The 23,232-nt window shown below is 35.3% G+C and overlaps 2 protein-coding genes across 2 annotated transcripts; one reads left to right on the top strand and one right to left on the bottom strand.

The window, feature by feature from the left end:
• Positions 1-117: 117 nt before the first annotated feature.
• Positions 118-3,683, bottom strand: LOC117332817 (thioredoxin domain-containing protein 17-like). Its single transcript, XM_033891863.1, has 4 exons — positions 3,452-3,683; positions 2,852-2,933; positions 937-1,018; positions 118-618 (listed from the first exon to the last, which is right to left on the bottom strand). Exons 1-4 carry the CDS (start codon positions 3,588-3,590, stop codon positions 547-549), a joined length of 375 nt encoding a protein of 124 aa, XP_033747754.1. The 5' UTR covers positions 3,591-3,683; the 3' UTR covers positions 118-546.
• Positions 3,436-21,080, top strand: LOC117332816. The gene is made up of 5 exons (XM_033891861.1): positions 3,436-3,599; positions 17,194-17,467; positions 18,554-18,668; positions 20,045-20,146; positions 20,841-21,080. The coding sequence occupies exons 2-5, from the start codon at positions 17,222-17,224 to the stop codon at positions 21,020-21,022; spliced, it is 645 nt and encodes a 214-aa protein (XP_033747752.1). The 5' UTR covers positions 3,436-3,599; positions 17,194-17,221; the 3' UTR covers positions 21,023-21,080.
• The last annotated feature ends 2,152 nt before the right edge of the window (positions 21,081-23,232 follow it).

Here is a 23,232-nt window from a genome sequence, read left to right on the forward strand (position 1 = left end):
ATAACTTGTACTTTATGCACTTGTCTTGTGACAAGCAGTGTATTGCTGTTGGCAATGTAGTATCTTTAATTGTAATAAGAGTTTTCGTGTGAAGGGTAAAAACATTACGAGAATATGTTTGCCTTTTTATGTCATTTATTATTTATGATCTTTGGATCATTAATCAACCTTAACAAATTAATAATTTATGAACATTGCACTTCCTGTGACACACAAACACCTTTACATGCATTTCAGCTTAAACAATGTACAGGCATGTGATTATTATTTTGACATACCTAGTTCTGTTATACTGTATGGACATCAAATCATTTCTAATCATTGAAAGAGAAACATTCCACTTTTATACTGAAAACAGTTCATGAAATGTTGTTTTCTGGTTAAATATCATTGATAGTATTCATACAATTCATGCTATCCACCAAACAAATCTTTGCATGAATACAAATATTCCATAATGATTGAACAAAATTTGTATCCACATTCAACTATAATTAACTTGACATTTGACAGAAGCATTAGTTTTGAATTTAAGAGCAAGGGTTTTCAGTCTTCGTCAGAGAACAGCATTTTCACCAAATCGTCATCAGCACACTGTCCTTCTTCAAGTCTATTTGGCTGAAATATAAAAAAAAAATATATGATACAATTCAATTTGCCAACAATTGCAGCAGCATTATAAAAAAATGCTTACATTTCTCTTGAAGTTTAAATTACATTATTGCATAAATGAAAACAGCCAAATATGTCATTAATATAAAGATGTGTTTTTCAGTTACAATACAGAAGAACATTAACACCAAGAATTGAACCATATCTGTATTTCTTAATGAACTGTAAGCCTTTGAAAAGACCTGTTCCCTCAATATTGCAGTAATACTGTAGTATTCAGAGGTGTTTGTTAACAGGTGGAGGATAGCACCTCTTTGTGTTTACCTTTCCCAGTTTCATCAAGGTAGGAACACACTTCAGTTTTAACTGTGGATTTGTTCTGAAGACATTATTTTTATCTTTCCAACTGAAAATACAAATGTTGAGTTATACAGTGAAGTAAATCATGTTAATGGCCAGGTGGTAAAGAAAGTTATTTCAAAATTGTTCAAAAAAGTCCTTTGAAAGCAAGTATAAGTGTGCATTTTCATTACAATTTACATTTTGACAATCTTTTCATGAAATGTTACTGTTAGGCTTAAGCTAACCTACTCTCATAATTATGTTTATAATAACCATAGTTATTATAAATAATGAGAATATAAACCTGTCTTTAGATGTCCTAGCTAAAAAAGTTAATCTTTTTAGTTCAACATTTTCTGGAGGAATATAATTACGTGTTGAATAATTAAAAGTTCTACACCTCCAGTAAATAATACTTTTTATCAATAAAATACACGAATAGACTCATATGTATTTTTCTTCAGCAATAAAAGTTACACACTTTACACTATATATAATTACCATTCTCAGAAATTGTCATCTTCTTATCTTTCTTTAAAATTAAAAAAATAAAAATAATTGATTTCATCCCCAAGAAACTCCAATTCGCTCCGCCTCCATACTGAATGAGTAATGGCCCCGGGATCGCACTAAATAGTGATGAAGGCCATATAAGTGTTTACCTCTCCAGAAAAGAAGGAATTAATTAAAAATTAGATAATGAAATGAATAAAGGGAAGGATTTCAATCGGAGACTGCATAGACAGGTGGAGTTATATAAAAAAAAAAACAATAATGGAATCACAAACAAGTGGAAATGGCAGTTTTTGTTGGAGAGGTAAGTGTGTACACAGGTATGTAGTGTAATGGTCGGTCTGTTGTCATCTTAACTGAAAACTGTAAGCATATGATGCGATTGAATCAATGGTTAAGATTTCTTTTGTGATATGTATTGATTGCAGATTGACTATCATTCACCAGCTTAAACTTAATGATAAATCACATTTGTATCAATCCAGCGAAATGGGGCCGAAGTGGGTAACGCTAAGAAAGCTATTTATTCGTGAGTGGCAGCATGCAGAGGATCATGATTTTTCGCGGCGTATAGTTTTAGAATGTTTCTTTTATTATTTTCTTTTTGCATTAAAACCTTGGCATTTTAATTTTGTAGTTATGTTAGCCAACAGGCAGTATTTTCACCAGCTGAAGTCCACCATATTCATGTATCTTCTGTATGTAAATCTCTCCCAGAATGCACTGTGGTCAAGGTCATGTGTATGCAAATTAAAGTAGATTATAATGTTGGTCTCTTTCACATGCAGGGATAATCAAAAGTTTGTAACTTCTTGGCTTTATTATGACAATTTTTGACATTATAAAATTATTTTTTTATTTGCAGGTCTTAAATAGGCATACATATATCCATGGCCTAAATGTCATTCATTGTCAAAATAATAACAACTTATTACACTCTGTAGGAGGTGTAGCATCTTTAATATTTCTTTTAGTTTTCAAGCAGTAAGATATCAGAAAATAGCACCTTGACAAAAATTAAAATGCCAATGATCTTTCAAGCTTTGAAATGGAAGGGGAAATATGTTGGAGAAACTACAAATCTATTGTTTTAAAACCTGTATCTGAACCTATATATTCATGTACATGCATAATAATCTTTTAAAATAAAAAACAAAATTTCTTCACTTTCCCATGATCTTTGTATGATTTGTATTGTGAGGTTATAAAGTACAGACTGTACCAATGCAATATTCCTAAATTTAAGCAGCTCTACACAATCTATATTTCAGATTATATGGAATATCCAATCAACTACATGTATATATTAATTTGGAGTGAAAGTGAGGGCATGGAGGGCCTATAATAAAATGATAAAACCTAAATCACAGTAAAATTTACTTACTAATCTCGGCCACCAACACCACAATGGATGAAAACGGCATCCTCTGGAGCATTGGAAAGATTTCTGGAGACTACCGGATCAGCTATCATAAGTACAAATAAAATATAATAAAATAAAGAGTAGATCTATAATTAAAAAGCTACACTCAAAGACATTTTTTGGCAAGCTTAACACATCCTCAGACATTTTAGAACTAGGAGAAACTAGAAACCCTTAATAAGTCACACAATAAGAAAACAGCATTGGAGTCAATCTTGGATGTGGAACAGACTTAATAACTATGCATATTTTAAAAAAATAGGAGTATTCATCCCCCCACCCCCCACCCCCCTTCCCATCGAATAACGAAATCGACCATAGGCATAGTGTCTTATTCAATCATGTAGCTAAATATAAGCTGTTGTTTACTTCCTATCTGATTTCTGATAAATATTGATTAATCTCAATTAAAGTTGCTTTGGATATTGTTCAATGAATTATTTTTGTAAAGCCTATCTACATGTATTCGAATATCCTTGGTTATCGGTCAGGCAAACCGAAAGTACATTTATTGTTTTTTTCCCATTAGAGTAGCCTCCCTTGGACAGCACTGTTGCCTACCTGCCACACAGTCGGGGCACCAATTTTTGCCTTCTGCATCCACCGAGCCAGAAAACAAGGCGATTATCGTTTTTCCTTTGTGTTCCTTTGCCTTTGTCTCAAATTGTGCGATCCCCTCAACATGTACCTGTACAACCATAGCTGATTTGTAAGTATAGAGTTTCGTTTATACAGGACTTAACACCCCCTGCCTATCTTTATGTATGCACTTCCGGCTTGTCTAAAAGTTGTGAAACACGGACAAAAAATATCCGGCATTCACCTTGTAGTAATACATTATATTATCTTAGCCTAAATACATTTGAATACGGTGTTGTATATGGTTTTACATGAATATAGATAATCGTTTTTATCATGAAAATCACCAATACAGCACTATTTTGATCATTTGAACAAAAACAAGCCCGACACGACATAGATAAACACTAATACAATGATATCATTGTAACTGTTTCACCAAAATATTTTAGATAAGCTCTCTGAATTCTATAGTTTCTGATTATATACCAGCTGTAGATTATGTCATTTTATCTAATTCAAGTAATTTTATGTTGAAGTATCTTTTTTAATGTTTCTGTAATATATAACTATCCCTTAAAATCTAAACCCGTTACACTGTAACCAGAACCTCAGTAATTATAACGTACATGTACCAACTTGTCCCGACTGATTCGTCAATGTGAAGGGTCTTGAGCATCATTTGAAACTGTTGCAGTGCACTTATTATCCCTACGTTATTATTGACTCGTCTACAATCGAAATGATTATCGAAGTTCAACACGGCATGTCATTCTGGTGGACTATATACTCGTTAATACATTTACACCTGTATGGTATGTAGCTACATTCATGTATTAGCCCTTTCAAACCCATATGTGGTCCTTAAACCCTCTGTTCATGTATAAGACAGTTCCTGAGAAACATGGTTGTTACAATTCATACTCGAAATCACAGTGACAGTTGAAGACGAATCACTTCGATTTCCCCTGTGATTTATGTTCTACGATTGCCTGGTGGCATATACATGTGTACATATGTACATGCATGACATTACGTGCCACAATAGACCTGTATTCAATGTATGTTCTGTCTGTAAAACAATACAAATAATAACGCAATATCGAAATTCGTCCTATAGCCCTTTTCCGAAAAGACGCATTGCTCTCGATCATTATAATATGTATGATTCAGAAGGAAATAGCACCCTTAAGGGCCGAGCTAGACTCCGTTAAGCTAGAAAACCAAGACCTCCGGCTAAAACTGGTGGACGATCTAGAGCAATATAGTCGGAGGCCTCTGGTAAGAATCTCTGGGATCCCCGAATCCCAATCTGAAAATACAACTGCTCTGGTCCTTGATAAGGCCGGTATATATATGTAAGTGCTGATGACATTGAACGGTAACACCGCGTTGGGAATCCTATGAAAAGAGACTAAGGTCTTATGAGGCTAAACGAACCCTTTTAAAATCAAGTAAGAAGTTCAGAGAGTGTCCTACTACAAAGTCAGTGTCAGTAAACGAGGATCTGACCAAACACCGCGACAGGCTTGCGTTTCACTGCCGCCAGTTAGCGATGAATCCATTTCTTATAATGATATTTCTTACAATGTAATCCGAGATAACTTACAGCGATATACAATGTCATCCGAGATAACTTACAGCGATATACAGTGTAATCCGAGATAACTTACAGCGATATACAATGTAATCCGAGATATCTAACAGCGATATACAATGTAATCCGAGATATCTAACAGCGATATACAATGTAATCCGAGATAACTTACTGTGATATACAATGTAATCCGAGATAACTTACAGCGATATACAGTGTAATCCGAGATAACTTACAGCAATATACAATGTAATCCGAGATAACTAACAGCGATATACAATGTAATCCGAGATAACTTAAAGTGATATACAGTGTTATCCGAGATAACTTACAGCGATATACAATGTAATCCGAGATAACTTACAGCGATATACAATGTAATCCGAGATAACTTACAGCGATATACAATGTAATCCGAGATAACTTACAGCGATATACAATGTAATCCCAGATAACTTACAGCGATATATAATGTAATCCCAGATAACTTACAGCGATATACAATGTAATCCGAGATAACTTACAGCGATATACAGTGTAATCCGAGATAACTTACAGTGATATAAAATGTAATCCGAGATAACCTACAGTGATATACAATGTAATCCGAGATAACTTACAGCGATATACAATGTAATCCGAGATAACTTACTGTGATATACAGTGTAATCCGAGATAACTTACTGTGATATACAATGTAATCCGAGATAACTTACAGCGATATACAATGTAATCCGAGATAACTTACAGCGATATACAGTGTAATCCGAGATAACTTACAGTGATATACAATGTAATCCGAGATAACTTATAGCAATATACAATGTAATCCGAGGTAACGTACAGGGATATACAATGTAATCCGAGATAACTTACTGCGATATAAAATGTAGTCCGAGATAACTTACAGCGATATACAATGTAATCCGAGATAACTTACAGCGATATACAATGTAATCCGAGATAACTTACAGCGATATACAATGTAATCCGAGATAACTTACAGCGATATACAATGTAATCCGAGATAACTTACAGCGATATACAGTGTAATCCGAGATAACTTACAGCGATATACAATGTAATCCGAGATATCTTACAGCGATATACAATGTAATCCGAGATAACTTACAGCGATATACAGTGTAATCCGAGATAACTTACAGCGATATACAATGTAATCCGAGATAACTAACAGCGATATACAATGTAATCCGAGATAACTTACAGCGATATACAATGTAATCCGAGATAACTTACAGCGATATACAATGTAATCCGAGATAACTTACAGCGATATACAGTGTAATCCGAGATAACTTACAGCGATATACAATGTAATCCGAGATATCTTACAGCGATATACAATGTAATCCGAGATAACTTACAGCGATATACAGTGTAATCCGAGATAACTTACAGTGATATACAATGTAATCCGAGATAACTTATAGCAATATACAATGTAATCCGAGGTAACGTACAGGGATATACAATGTAATCCGAGATAACTTACTGCGATATAAAATGTAGTCCGAGATAACTTACAGCGATATACAATGTAATCCGAGATAACTAACAGCGATATACAATGTAATCCGAGATAACTTACAGCGATATACAATGTAATCCGAGATAACTTACAGCGATATACAATGTAATCCGAGATAACTTACAGCGATATACAGTGTAATCCGATATAACTTACAGCGATATAAAATGTAATCCGAGATAACTTACAGAGATATACAATGTAATCCGAGCTAACTTACAGTGATATACAATGAAATCCGAGATAACTTACCGCGATATACAATGTAATCCGTGATAACTAACAGCGATATACAATGTAATCCGAGATAACTTACAGCGATATACAGTGTAATCCGAGATAACTTACAGTGATATAAAATGTAATCCGAGATAACCTACAGTGATATACAATGTAATCCGAGATAACTTACAGCGATATACAATGTAATCCGAGATAACTTACTGTGATATACAGTGTAATCCGAGATAACTTACTGTGATATACAATGTAATCCGAGATAACTTACAGCGATATACAATGTAATCCGAGATAACTTACAGTGATATACAATGTAATCCGAGATAACTTACAGCGATATACAATGTAATCCGAGATAACTTACAGTGATATACAGTGTAATCCGAGATAACTTACAGCTATATACAGTGTAATACGAGATAACTTACTGCGATATACAGTGTAATCCGAGATAACTTACTGTGATATACAATGTAATCCGAGATAACTCATAGCAATATACAATGTAATGCCAAGATTCGGATGATAGTATTTCCCTCTCCTTTATTAGTTCTGGTTTCGATGCTGTGCTTACTTATTTGGTATCTATGACGACAGAAGAAGCCTGTATCAATGTCGATGTCGGGCTATCATGCCTTTGTTCTCATTCCCCGTTTTATCAGAACATGAACCTGAAGATGGCGAGAGATACGAGCATGCACTTTTTCGATCCGATCTCGGAGAGAGATATTGATAGCTAATCTAATTTTAATTAATTTTTATATGTTCAGCAGTAACTAATCTATCGTTGTGGGGTGTTGATTTCAGCGAAGAGTTCGCGATTTGCTCAAGCTAAGGCACATTAATGACGCGAGTGGAGACGAAGGATTGTTGTTGACGTTTTCACTGCTAAAAACAACGAAAAATGACAGAGATATGGCACTTGGAAAACAAAAATATAAAGTTGTTTTTTTTTCCAGCAAAAATTAAAAAATAATCCAAAATTGCAGATAAAAGGTTTATGCTCTTTTATCTATATATACACATGAAGGCTTGATATTTGCCACATTTTTTTTTACAAAAATAAATACTGCCATTGTCTTTGTATAGCCAGACTGCATATAATACCAAATTTCATGAAAATCGAACGATATTTAAATGTCGACCAATCAGAAATCTCTATTTGGCGGCCATCTTGAATCGTTATTCTGGTTTTTTTTTATTGTTAATAATGAGTGCTGTCGTGGTATCATCTCCCCCATCAAGATCCTTTAGAATAAATCAGATCGAACAAACGTTATAACAGGATATGATTTTAGCCAATCGTTGGCTGTGGCGGCCATCTTGGATATTTGATCCGGTAAAAAGAGTAAGTTGCGCAAGTAGACGTCATATTTGTTATGTTAACAAAGTTTGATAACAATCACATTTTTAGTTATATAGATATGCTAGTTTAATATTGAAGCGGGATGGGATGGGACGGACACGTGTAACACTATTTATTACATTTTTACCAGTGAAATATCGAGAATTATTCATTCTATCAAAGTGATATTTTGAAAAATATCACTTTTTCTGATATGTTTCACTAGTGGAAAATGCCACTTTTTCTGATTTGACCAATCAGAACACTGCTTACAAACGACAATGCGGAAAATAAAGATTTGAAGTTATATGACGTTATAATGTAAGATAGAATACATAACGTCACGATTTTGCGTACATTTGTGAGCCGTTGACAAGGGACCGCAATGAATTCTGAGAGAGATTGAGCTGCCTGGGTATATTTTGCTATAAAATGTAATAAACAGAATATCTAACAGTATCTTCAGTAATACCAAATATATTTCACTCGTGTTGATAATACTTTTCAAAAATATCAAAATATCAGCCATACTCGTGAAATATATTTGGTACAGTTTATTACTGAAGACACTGTTAGATATCCTCCTCTATACCCCCATCCCCCAACCCCAACAATTTCATGGCGGGGGTATAAACATAGCAACTGGACATAAAAAAAACTGAATCCCAAATCCGCTGCTGCAGCGAATTCGTTATTGGTAGCGGATTCGTTATTCAAATCCCCAATCATATATTATAAGAAAACATTCTAATATGTAACTGAATCCTAAATCCACTGCTGCAGCGGATTCGTAATTTGAATCAAAACATCAAAATGTCAATAAAAAGAAATATCCTTTAACATAAAAAAAAAAAAAACCGAATCCCCAATCCGCTGCTGCAGCGGATTCGTGATTCAAATCCCAAATCAGCTGCTGGTAGCGGATTCGTTATTCGAAACCCCAATCATATATTATGAGAAAAATTACTACATGTATTATGTAACTGAATCCTAAATTCACTGCTGCAACGGTTTTGTTATTTGAATCCAATCGTCAAAATGTCAATTAAAAGAAATATCATTTAAACATAAAAAAACTGAATCCCCAATCCGCTGCCAGCCAGCGGCGGATTCGTTATTCGAATCCCCAATAACGAATAACGAAATCTACTCGGGTATTGCTGGATAAAGTATACCATAGTAAAATTTTACCATCATAGAAATAATTATGCCTTATTAAAGACTCTTCTGTCATCGTGATCATGTCGATCGCCAAAGACATACAAAATATCATAAACTACGAAATAAACAGTTTCGTACAGAGTAATAAACTGGTTTTTATTCTAATGTGAAATGTCATCAAACGAGAAATAACCCTGGTATTTTTTGTCTTACATCTTTTGACATTTCTACACTAACAACTTAAGTAGAATATCGAAATGAATTCTATAAAAAGGCCTAATCTTTCTTGAACAATTCTTTAATGGCCTATTCAATTTACGGTGATATTTATGAAAAGCTATCATAATTGTCAATTGATGTTTTGACATTCGAAACTCCCCCGACAATTGACAGGCACATTCCTGTTTTTCATAGGGAAAATATAATTCATTTCTATAAAACAGAATCTCATTATAAGTCGTGGGTGATCGGTTAGGACAGTGGTACCACTTCTCTCATATCTCGCCATGTTAGATAGAGTTTGCCAATGTTAGGTACAGTACTGATGTAAGATTATAGGATGAGAATATCCCTATCAGTGGCGTAGCCTAGACCTGTTTTGATGTGTACGCAGATGTGGTGCCGAAGATGACCAAAACCACTAAAAACTAATTTTCAATCAAATTGAATAATATTGAAATTTCGACAAATCCGAGCCTTGTAAATGACGACCATTTGTTAAAATGTGAAAGTGGGGTTACCAGGACCCGTGTCCCATGATGTATCTAGATACCAAATTGCAGCAAAATCTGACAATATCTGAAGAAGAAGAATATTTTCGCGCAGTTGCATTGTTAACTTACTATCCATGTGTTTGTCATTAGGGACAACTTAATGGTGACAATAGCAGTTAGTCTTTCCCCTATCGCACTATGTCTGGGTATTCTGGTATTTCCGGATAAGGCTTGAAGCTACTTGCCGCTGGCGCGGGAGCTATGTTCATAACAGGATCCAAAAAATGGTACCTTTACCTCTGTGTCAGAAACACAAAGAAAATCTCTTTGACTAGCTTTAAAAAATCTATCTTTTTGCCAGTACCTGCCGCTTTCTTTATTTTCAAATAATGTCAAATACATGTACTCGGTATTCTAAAAAAAAATTATACAAAAAACAATGACAATCAAAGCTTCAGGATTTTTTTTTTTTTTTTGAAAATGTGTACGCACTTGCGTATCCGCGTATAGGAAGCTACGCCTCTGCCTATCATGTAGATTTTTCCACCCGAGGGCCACAAAATGTATTGAAACCCAATGCTTGCCGAGGGTGGAATATCCCGATCCTACATTCACACATAATGAAAGAGTCTTATAATCTTACACAGCTATCTGACATGATCAATCATAAAAGGAATGGCATTTGTGTGCAAACTGACGGTTTGCCAAAGATAAGTATGGTCTTTCAGAACGCCATAAGAGATTTTGCTAAATACGATGATGGATGGTTGAGACTTTTTTTGCCAGGGCAGCAGTATTGGAGAGAAATACTCGTTCAGTATGTGTGTATATGGGGTAGGTATATTCCACACTTGGCAAGCCCCGGGTTTCGCTAAATTTTTTGACTCTCGGGTGGAATATCCCCATCCTACATAGACAAATATGAAAGAGTATGATAGCCTTTCACCTAGGCGTCCGGATATCAATTTTCGGACCTCCCCGACCACGTGGGTTTTCTCCTGGTACTCCGGTTTCCCCCCACAGTAAGATCTCTCTCCACTTGGACCAGAGGGATTAACATACGTTGATATAACTGGTTTCGCTTTTGTTAAGTCAATACAGCTTACATTTTATATTTTCTAAAATCAATGTTCCAGCGTTCAGTCGTTCAGATTTGTGTGGTGAAATTTTGAATAAAAGCTTGACGATACTTAATAAAAATGTCAAAATAATAATCAAAACAGTTTCATATCAAAATGTTTCCTTTTCAATGGCATTTATGTTCATCACAATACTGCATTATAGTTGACGGCTAGCTCTTTAGGAAGATTGAATATCGAATTCATCTCCCCTAATATCCCCATTAAAAATAAACAAAAATAAAATGAACACGATTTTGACATTTAGATGCTACAACATTTCTATTTTGAAATAGTGCTTAACAGATTGACTGAAAGAAATACAGATTTATGTTGTTGTTCTCGCTTTCATCGCCCATCTCTCATGCTTTGTTATCATGCAATAACTGCAACAAATGTTAACACTTTTAATTTAAAAGTTGGCAACAAGGTTTTAAGCCTGAAAGGCTCGGCCAGGTACGATTGCCTCTTTTGCGCGACTTTGACGGAGTTATGGCCCCTTGATTAACTAAAAGCGCACTTGTCATCTTTTTTCCCCAAACTTAATTAAAGTGTTAAATTCCTTAATGCCTAGGCCAAGTTTGATTGCCACTTTTGGTCCCATCAATCGGTCAAATCAATCAATTGCCATTTTTGCTTGACGTTATTTGGACAAAGATATGACCCCTTTATTTACGATTTGTTTTCCCTTTTTCCCGTTTCTATGCAATAACTCTTAACATATATTATCCGTTTATCATCAAACTTAGTAACACAGTTATCGTCCCTTGATTTGGGAATGACATTGTTATTTGCCGTTTAATAACTTATCTGCCGTTTAATAACTCTCCCAAATAATCTTCTGAAAGTCCTCAAATTAAGAAACAGGAGTATATGTATTAAGAGCTCAGATAGATTCGTGGTAGGTTTGGTAATGGCAGATGAGAAGATTAGTCTCGCAAAATCAGTTTATTTTATCCCGTAATACAATGTTCAATAAAACAAATTCAACTTCGTGTAGAATGCTTTACGTTTTCTTCGAGTTTCAGTCAATACATTATGTCTCAACAAAATGTATCATTCTGTCGAGCTATAATGACATATCTTCTCCTTACCTCTCAAAAGTTTACCTACAATGTCAGGAAAGCGGGGAATATAGAAAGATATCTACCTGTCAAAGGTTTCATTTCATATGAAAATTGTTGCAAGAAGACGAGCGTAATCGGAAACATGATTACCGTAGTAATTTGTTCGCAGGCGAAGATTTGCCTAGAAAGGTAGTGGTGAATAAAACAGACTAAATAGGTTCATTAATTTATCTTGAACACATTCGTTATGATTGCGGTTATCTAGTCTCCCAAGTGATATCACTAATATCTCAGTATATTTCACGCCGTTGAACCAAATAATACACTCTTTTGTAAACTCTCCTCTACATTTCAGGGGTTTCCTGTTTTCCTTATGTATGTGCTTCCCTAACTGGGAAAAAGACAGTTCAGTCACATTTATTTTGAAAACCGCACGACTCATAAAATGTACTATAGCGACGTGTAAATGTGGACAGATATCTCAATCCTCGTGATAAGAATTTAAAGGTGAAGTAATCGGCTTACATTTTTATGATTTTGCCATTGTGATAAATATCAATTTCTATTCACTCAGAGATGAGATGCTATGCCACCACGCAATTTTTAATAACGACGCAATTTGTAATGAGCAATGCAAAGTCTTTTTTTCCTGTTAATGGTCGTCACCAGATGGAAATATAATATTTCATTTGTACATGTTTCAACCTAATTCTGGTAACGAAATTCTTATCATTACTCAAAACCAAATTTTGAAAGTTATTACAAATTGCGTTGTTGTGACCATGCAACTCGATTACAAATAACGAATTGTCTGGTGATAATTCTATCATATATTCAAGAGGTCAAAATTGTTAAAACACGAACAAGGGTTATGTTGATTAACTGAAACACGGAGTATAATCAGAGGACTTTTAAATCGTTAACAGAGGAAATCAAAGGACAACTATAAATATGTATACTAAATCATGAACGGAAACCAGGCCCTTATTTACTGTTCGTTGGATACAATTCTCTTGTTCGTCTTTGTTTTTAGGTGCTGTAAAAGGGGGCCGCGGTGGCCGAGTGGTTAAAGTGTCCTGACACTTTATCACTAGCCCTCCACCACTGGGTTGCGAGTTCGAAACCTACGTGGGGCATTTGTCAGGTACTGACCGTAGGCCGGTGGTTTTTCTCCGGGTACTCCGGCTTTCCTCCACCTCCAAAACCTGGCACGTCCTTAAATGACCCTGGCTGTTAAACAAAACTAAACCAAACTAAACCAAACTGTGAAACAGCAACCTTAAGCGGTCATCGCCAAATCCATTTGGAACTCTCGGGGGAATCGTTTATTTCAATGATAACGGGAACGGAAATAATTTTTCAAAAAAAAACCAAAAAAAAAACCGTTTACAACACACTAGACAATCTTGCCTCCTTCAGCGAATTTAGTAATATAATTCACGCTTTTATATCTTAAAAGACATTTGTTGTATTCAAATAACTGAAAGAAAAACAGCCGAAATCGTACACATTGACCTGTTTTATCTCCGAGTTATTAACTTATTATGCTTGCTTCCTGGTTCCTGCGAGGGGAGGTAACTCGTATACACTTTAGTTGATGCGACACCTCAAGCTCTTGGATTGATAAAAATGGCCCTCGACCGTCAAATATGGTTTCTTAGTTTCGGCCTTTTCAATTGGAAATCGATAAGTGAAATCTCCGATTGTTTTTGGATTCAATAGTTTAAATGAATGTAGAATACTTCCGATTGGTTCGTAATTTCTGAAAAATAGGCCACACAAAAATGACCGCGATGGTTGAGTTGGTTGAAGTGATTTTGAGGTGAAACCTAACGTTACCTTGGTTCCGCAACAGAGATATCCGATAGCTATAAAGCTGTTACATGTTTAAAATCAGTCGATAGAGAATGCTTGCACAAAGTATATAACATGAACATGCAATCTAACAAGTCACCAGAACAGACGGAAGACCAATTTATCTGGAACAAATTAAATTCCGAGACGAGTTTCTTCTTACGAAAGTTGTCAGACCTGTAATTGGGGGTACAGATCAGTTATTTAAGGGAGAGAAAACAAGCAGTAAATTGAGTACAATTTAAAAACCAAAATAAACTGGGAGAGTAATTCACAGGAATCTTATAAGTAGGGAATCGCGATGTGGTTTATCAAGAAACATGTGACGGACATCACGGATTAATCGATCAAAGAATTAAACTTAATCATAGTATGCCAATTTAAGTGAGTTTTAAAAACGTAATTCTTCACTGTTCATCACAACTTTAACGCAACCACAGCCTTTTTAAAGTAAATACATTCCTTAAATTGCCATAGGATAATCATCAGTAAAACATTCAGGAATGCACTTCATCATCACAACACCTATGAGTGGCCTTGACACTTTGATTGTCAAATTATGCTTCGTTCATATAGGAGGGAATTACAGCCGGTAACAAAGGCTTTCTTGTCTTTAAATAACAGTCATTGACCATGTTGATCGGATTGAAAGGATTCAATTCAACGGTCTTATCGAGCAACGGTAACAACAGGGACAACTTTAAAATCTTATCAATAAAATCCCAACCAAATGGTAATGATATTATTTCCAACATAACGCTTATTTTTATCCTGCACTTTTATGTCGTTAATTATTGTAAGTTAAACCTGTCTAGTACTGTAGATTGATGATGTGCTTTGGGGACGTGTGCACTATGTTAACAAAACAGATGAATATGCATTTAATGTTGTTGATTTAATGCAGATTCACGCAAGTCTCAGGTGCGTGCAAACCCGTCGACATAATTCATACGGAAAGTATGAGATTTCTTATTCTTTTATTACGCCACACATTACAGGTAAGAATAAATCCAGTTTAGTACCCTTTATGGAACTGTGTATTACGTAGTGTATGAAATTGCTATACTTTTGCTTTAAAACCCTACTCCTTCTTAACCTTTCAGTGGATTGCAATAAAAGTTGGTGTGAAATATCATAAGGGGACAGCAATCATAATTTATTTGAATTAGGCTTATGGGGCCCCTGAGGTCAGAGGGGCGAGGCACCAAAAGGGGAACTTAGGCAACATTTTGCTTTAAAATGCTACTCCTTAATACCTTAATTGACTGCAACCAAATTGGTTTGAAACCAAATTGGGGAAGGGCAATCCCAATTCATAGTCCGACCCATTGGGACAGACATGACCAAAAATGAGAACTTGGCTGAAATTTTGCTGTAAGATGCTGCTCCTCCTTTAAGCCAAAATTGATAAAAACAAAATTTGATCTGAAACATAACTAGATGCTTTAAGTGTTTGTCAGATGACCGTTAAGGCCCATGGGTCTCTTGTTTTTATCCTACTCTCTTTCCTTCCATGCTTGAAGCAATCTAGGTATAATCTTATCATTTCCAACCCGAATCCCATTTTAGTCCAGATTGGTATCCTAGATGTTATTCCATTTGAAGCCCGATGGGAACATTCTAGGTTTAATCCCATTCTTGTCATCACCATAACATGGTAGGCTATTCAAAGCTTACTCCCCCTGCTCGTACGTCCATCCGTCAGTAAACAATCATTGTTACCGCTATTTCTTGACAGTAACTGTAAGGCCATCACATGTAGGATACACATAGTCCGTAGTTGTGCCGATTACTTGAGTTTTGGAAGTACTTTACCTTTGATCTATCTATCGCAGAGTCAATATTGGAAAATTAAGGGACATTAAAATTGGCCATGACTAACGAGAAGGAAAAACTTCAAAATATGTTATATCGATGTGGTCAATATGGTTTGGCATATGTGTTGTTTTTAGCTCACCTACCCGAAGGGCAAATCAGCTTATGCCGTGGTGCCGGGTCCGGCGTCAACCTTTTCAATTAAACAACTTCCTCTTAATAACCAAGAGGCACATGGACTTTATTTTATGCCTGTAGCAAGCTGGGGTGAAGGGCTACCAGGTTTGTTAAAATGAATGACATTGACCTACATTCAAGGTCATAGGGGTGGATATTAGTCCAATAGTATGCTGGAATGCTAGAAAAGTATTGACATGAATAAACTTAGCCTACTCTGATATCTGAATAAAGTAGTAATAAGAATAGTATCTTTAGAAATGACATTCAAAGCTGTAGAGCCATTTGAGCGATACCAGTCCATACGACCTCTTGTTGTCATAATACTTAGCCTCCAACATTTGTGCGATCATCTAATAATAGTTGTTTTTTTACTGAGGAGGTGCACTTTCATTTCTAGACGTATACTGGCTATGCATCTCGACTTATCTATTTTCAATCCAATGTTTATCAATTATTGCGGTAACCTCTTTCTTGCCTAACGACTTTTTCGCGACTGATTTCAATTCATAAAAGGTGTACTTTACCTGTGGTTGAAACTATTTCTCATCGATCAATTTTCGCGAATCTTAGTCGCCCGACAAATACGCTAAAACTAATCGCACGCAGAAATAGTTTACAGTCTTGCAACTGTTATTCAAATACTTTAAACGCACTTATTTTGGGGTACAGAAATTTGAGCACATAACCCAATTTCAACAGATTATGCAGTGATGAATTAATAAAAGTTGCTATAGAGAATATATAAACTATAAAATTTGTTGAAATAACAAAAAGAGCTCAACTACAATTTAATAGAATGCATTCAACGCAAGGCGCTAAGATAAAATTCCGGTAAAAATATGTTCGTTTGCAGTAACAAGGAACCTTTGATATCTGTCATTTTGCTGGAATTTTTCTCAGCAAAATTGGCGAATAAAACAGGGGAAAACCATGTGTTTAATTTTAACTCTAACCTTGTTGATTGTTTACAACAAAAAAGACAGAATGGGATTGAATTTTCCCGTCTCATGGAGATATTTGTTTAAACACAGTAAATTTGTCGTTGGTGTGTTGTTAAAAGAAGTATCACTTTCTAACTCCAGAGTGAAATAGAACAGTCATTGCTGGACCATGGCGACAGGCATTGGGATGAAAATGTCGATTTCTATTATTTCAAAGAAATTTGAGTCCGTGACAGATATCAGCACGGACACACTGGCTAAATGGATAAAATATCGTTCCATGCCCTTTGAACCAGCTGGAAACAATACCATAACCGGGAATCAGAGCACGTCCGGGAGTGAAAATGTGACAGGTTCCTCGTCGGAACATCAAGTAAATGAAGTCACCAATGCCACAAGAAAACTTGTCCTCCTGGTAAGCTTCGATTTTGCAAGAAATTAGTAATACATGTACATTTCATAATGCCAAAAAGAAATCTACATCAAAGTGTTTGTGCTCTTGTCTGTCATGTATCATTTGTACGTCTTGTTTTAAAGATGACTTAACATAAAGCAAATGAGTTTATTATAAAATGATGTTTTTTGCACAAATTCTGATTGGCTGATAACACAATATCAACCACGTTATCGTGTATTTGTTGATGTTTGGTATAATATGATCAAAACCTTTAAATATTGAGTAGTCAATTATTGTATCAAATGTTTATTTATTGATAAGTTGGCCTGATTGTTTACATGAAATTGGTCGAAACCAACCAGGTTCTGAGCCTAAATATTGCATGTATTTTTTTTCTTGTAAAATTATCTTGGTGAACACAAGGAGCAAATTGACGTTCTCCTCATTTGGCATCGGAAGTTTTCGATGTTTGATTAAATACTTAGTTGATCCGTTTTGACCAGCATAGCTCTTATTTTGAGAACATGACTTAACCGGGATTCGACTGGCTAATGTATGTCTAATGTCATTGCTTAAGCAGACCCTTTCTCTCCCGGGACACTTGGTCCAATACATTACATTTAAGCTCAACTGGTCCGAAGAACCGGTGAGTTTATGCCGTAGCGCATAAACGGTGGGACTTCGTAACCTAGGGGACTAAGGGGCGGGTCTAAACGGAAAATATACACAAAATTGGTAAAAATCCTCCTACATTCGTAAAAATGAGAGGAATTCTGTCCATACTTGACCTGTTGTATTCTTGGATGAAAGGGATCCAATAATGTGTAAACGGTGGGTCTGGCCTCCTAGGGTCCTGAGTTGTAGTACCCAATAGTGAAAATAAAGCAAATTATTCAAAATCCTGTAGAAATGTTTAGTGTTTTCTCTCATTCATTGCCATAGCCATATGATCGATACAGGCCCTCTGGGCCTCTTGTTTAAAAATCTCTATGAATATGTAGATTTTATGTTTATAATTGACCACTGTTTATCAATTTTGAGTTAGAATTACGGTTTTGGTACACATTCTGATTTAGATATAAATGTTTGATAATTGTCACACAGGACTGCCGACCAGAGGAAGAGTTCGTGATCAGTCATCTGAAAGGATCTGTAAGGGTAGATTTCGACAAAGATTTGATCGAAATCATAAAGACATTACCGCAAGATCTCCAGCCAGGTAAATTTTATCTCATATGTTGAAAAAGACCACAGGTTAAACATCTCGTTTAGATGTAACGTCGAAGTAGTATTATTTGTATTTAAAATTTGATAACCAAACATCTCCGGAAGCTTAGTTTCAATTTAATAACTCAGATGATAGTCGACACCGTGTTACTGCTATGGTTAGCCAAGTTGTCATTTGTTTACGGATCAACGTTGATCTAGGAATTTTCCAAATCATCTAAGATATCTTTTATTATTATATAAGAGATCTCATATGATTTACAAGATATCTTATATAATAAACGAGATATCTTATATAGTTTTGTATAAGATATCTTATATATCATGTAATATATCTCATAAAAGGAATCTTATAACGAAAATTAAATGAGATATCTTATATATTGTATAAGATATCTTATATATATTATATCAGATATCTAATATATTATGTTAGATATCTTATAAAGAAAATTGTTTAAGATTTCTTATATAATTCGTTTATAAGATATCTTATAAAGAACGAACTTTTAATTTGAGCTAAGGAACCCTCCTCCACTCGATGACGGAGCCGACAAAATCTCATCGGAACACATGGCAGAAGCTGAAACAATGGTTTGATACATATTTAAAATTGCCATATTCATAATATTTTATCAGTTTATTCAGTTGATTGCCGCCGTCTCGGCCACTCTTTCAGCCACACCACTGGCCTTCCAACAAAAAACGGAAGTGACCTTACATTGGGAGCAGTCATTCTCGGACTTTTATTTTTACCGGTATATTATATAAAATATCTTTTATGAGATGTCTTATATAATAGATAAGATATCCCATGAAGAAAAGTTTATAAGATATCTTATATATTATATAAGATATCTTATATATTATATAAGATATCTTATATATTATATAAGATATCTCATAAACTCTAAATTTGATATCTCATAAACATGTTATATATCTTATATATTATATAAAATATCTTATATCTTATGATATCTTATACATTTATGAGATATCTTATATATTACATAAGATATCTCAAAGTGTAAATAAGATATCTTACTTAATAAATATGATATCTTATATATTATATGATATATCTTATATATTACATAAGATATCTCAAAGTGTAAATAAGATATCTTATAAACATATAAGATAAACATATAAGATATCAATATAAACATGTTAGATATCTTATAAACATGTTATCTATCCTATAAACATTTAAGATATCTCATAAACATGTTAGATGTCTAATATATTATATAAGATATCCTTTATAATTTGGTAAAATACTGAATCAACATTGCTCCACGAATAAATGACTACTTGGTTTGCCATATACTGCCGCGTTCACTTACGATCATCTTGTTTTTTCAGTCAAAAATCTGGGAAACACTGACATCGTATGCTACTGTTCGATCGGATATAGATCATCTACTGTCGCGGATAAATTCCAGAAATACATGAAGGCAAACACAGGTGAGATGTTATTAGGGGGCGCAAAATTACCTGGTCGATAAATTTGCAAAATGTAATATCGAGCGAACAGTGCTGATTCAAAAAGAGTGTATGTGATACCGTATACATCCATTATCTCCAGCTGAGTTGATGAATATAGATACATTTCTAGACATATGAAGGTCTAATCACTGAAAACTCCCCTTTGCCAAATGCTATACAAATACTTTAGGATTTGGTGAAGGTTCTGGCCTAGTCAATTGACCAAACAATCCTGTTCAAACATTTATACGGTTTGAGAAAAATGGCATGATTATTTTGCTCATTGTTAGGTCTTTATTATCCTAACCCTTTGTAAGTCAAAATGTGACTTTGCAGATTTTGGGGCCGCGTTGACCGAGCGGTTAAGGTGTTCCGCCACTTCTTAGTCGCGAGTTCGAAACGGGGTATCGTTAGATCTTGTATTACAGTGTATCGTAGAGTATCGTAGATGAGTGGACATTACAAGTCTAATTTTACGAGTTTTCTTTTGCCTATTGTGCATTAGCTGTATGACATCTTACTAGAAATTGCCAAAATGTTTGGTATAATGATATGTCAGCAGAATGCGTCATGCTATCCTTTTATAGTGATGATATATTCAAAATATAATTAACCAATTTAAAGTTCGATTTACGGTGAATTGTAAAACATGAAATGCTTTTGTTTTGAACAGCTTCTCTTCGTCCCGGTTCCGAGTTTCCCGCAGTATTTAATTTAGAGGGCAGCCTTTTCAAATGGGCAAACGAAAGTCGTCATATGGTAGACATCGACGGGAGGACAACGACCTTCGCTCACCCATACAATGCAATGTGGGGTAAACTTTTGAACGCTGAACTGAGGAAGTGGACATTATAAATGATATATTATCATTCAATCGTATTGAATGTGGTGTTAAAAATAAATATGAAAAGAACGTTTTTGTCCGATCTTCCTTGAAGACGATAGAGTTCATCGCGACTCATACCATCATAAACGATTGACAATAATGAGAAAGTGTGCTGATTCTTTTAGTTGAGAGAACATAGTTTTGGCTTTCTACATCATCTCCCATATCTCTCTTAGCTTTTTTGATAGTGGAACCTCTGGTTCGCCTGTTTTCAGTATAATAAGACCGCGTGGGATGTCCTCTATGTCTAAGCAGTGTGTTTCGATGAGGTTAGGACTATAAATCGGAATCAGTTCTGCGTTATCACAAGGAGACAAATATACCACAGCCTCCAACACACTCGCATGCACTTCACATCGGGACAGACCGTCATTAAATGACCAGTTATTGTAAGGCGTTCAACAATATAAAACAAAAAAGTCCAAGCTCATTCGACAAAAGCATGGGTTTAAGTGCAGTAATAGCAAATGCATAGTTATTCAAAGCAATGGTTGTGAAGCAAAGCCAGAGAACATCAAACGTGTAATGAGTGCGAAGAACTAAAAATATCATACAAGGAAGGAAAACTATCAATGGAATTTTCTTTTAGGGAAAGTTGTTGTTTAATATGTCAAACAGCATGAGGAAAGCCACGTTTGATTGCACCACGCTACGCTACACGTATGACCCTAGGGTCAAATCGGTGAAAAAATATCGTTTCAATGACGTCATTCTATAAATAGAAACCAATCAACATAATCCTTTTAGAAAGAGAACTCTTCATTTTAGCAGGGAACACATTAAAAAGTACATGTAACAACATTGCTGTGCCCATGAAGGCGTGCAGATTCTGTGATAATCATATAGTTGGCAAGAAGTCCTGTAGTGGTTTAAATGAGTATAACCTGGCATGGCAATGCTTTTGAGATGTAAGGAACAGCCCAGGTATGTGCAGCATTGAAGAACGACTTGGCGGCGTTCACAAACACAGGCGCTTGCATATAGAAAATATCACTTTCGATTTTTTTTTATATGACAGCGGTATGTGTAATGTGTAAGAGGGAAGGTTGGCAACTACGCCACGAGCGAAACGGCACCCCATCTCACTTCAATCGACTAAAAAACACATTTATTCAAACTGACACGGCGCACACTATATGCGACCGTCATCAGAAAACATTCATCTTTAACCTACCGTGCCACTCAATACGAATTGTTACATCCAAAACACAATAATCCGTGAAAACATCGCCGAATTCTTCGCTCAGAACGCCATTTCTCAAACGGCTCCCTGAGCCTGTCCAGATTCTTCATTTACATACGGGGTTCAAAGGTCATGCGATTATATGATCGTCAGTTGTCAGGTGTACTTTTGGGGGTCATATCCGCATGCATTTTGTCCGGAAAATGCTTCGGCTCGCTGAAGAGTTTCGTCTAATTTACGATTATTTGAAGAGTTTCGTCGATGAATGATGATTTATAATCATAAATTATTTATTATTATGAACGTTAGATTACCATGCACCGTATATGGCAGTACACAGCAGGCGCGGATCCAGGAATTGGAAAGGGGGGGGGGGGGGTTAGTAATTTAGTGGTAATGTGGTAATGCGTGCGCCATAGGCGGGAGCCGATTTTTTTTTTTTTTTTTGCGAGGGGTCTGGGGGCCAAAATTTCGGAACAAAATTTTGGAAAAATGAAATGATTAAATGATTATAGCAAATTTTGCAATCTTTCGAGAATAAGATTTTCGATAAGTGGAAAGGGGGGAGGGGGCATAAATTGATTCACACAGAACGTCACTATCGTATCGTTTTCTATATAATGCAATAATTGTCACAAAGGTAGAACAAAATGCTTATTTATTGATTAACTTTTGTCAGTTTAATGAAATCTGGACGAACAAAAAGAAAAGTGAATCACGAATAAGACTGTCATCAGGTTACTGGAACGTATACATGTGTACCAACATTACTTACTTCAGACCAGTTTTAAATGATTTTATATTATTATTTCGCTGATTGATACGGGAATTTGTTTTTTAAGATACCCTTACTTTGACAATTTTAGGGGGGGGGGGGGGGGGGGGGGGGGGATTTAAATCCGCCAGTGACAATGTCAAAGAGTTTAACGCATTGTAAAATGTATTCTTTGTAATACTCATTATCCATTTATTCCACTTTACATCGCTCGCACATAT

Source organism: Pecten maximus, chromosome 8 (assembly GCF_902652985.1).
Source record: "Pecten maximus chromosome 8, xPecMax1.1, whole genome shotgun sequence".
In the NCBI taxonomy this organism is placed as follows: domain Eukaryota; kingdom Metazoa; phylum Mollusca; class Bivalvia; order Pectinida; family Pectinidae; genus Pecten; species Pecten maximus.

Excerpts from the sequence above, each read along its gene's own strand:
- LOC117332817 (XM_033891863.1), bottom strand. The coding sequence starts at position 3,590 with ATGGTTGTACAGGTACATGTTGAGGGGATCGCACAATTTGAGACAAAG. Across the intron at positions 2,934-3,451 it reads GTGCCCCGACTGTGTGGCAG|CTGATCCGGTAGTCTCCAGA; the intron begins GTAGGCAACAGT and ends TACTTATGATAG. Across the intron at positions 1,019-2,851 it reads GGTGTTGGTGGCCGAGATTA|TTGGAAAGATAAAAATAATG; the intron begins GTAAGTAAATTT and ends TTGTATTTTCAG.
- LOC117332816 (XM_033891861.1), top strand. The coding sequence starts at position 17,222 with ATGGCGACAGGCATTGGGATGAAAATGTCGATTTCTATTATTTCAAAG. Across the intron at positions 17,468-18,553 it reads CAAGAAAACTTGTCCTCCTG|GACTGCCGACCAGAGGAAGA; the intron begins GTAAGCTTCGAT and ends ATTGTCACACAG. Across the intron at positions 18,669-20,044 it reads ACCGCAAGATCTCCAGCCAG|TCAAAAATCTGGGAAACACT; the intron begins GTAAATTTTATC and ends TTGTTTTTTCAG.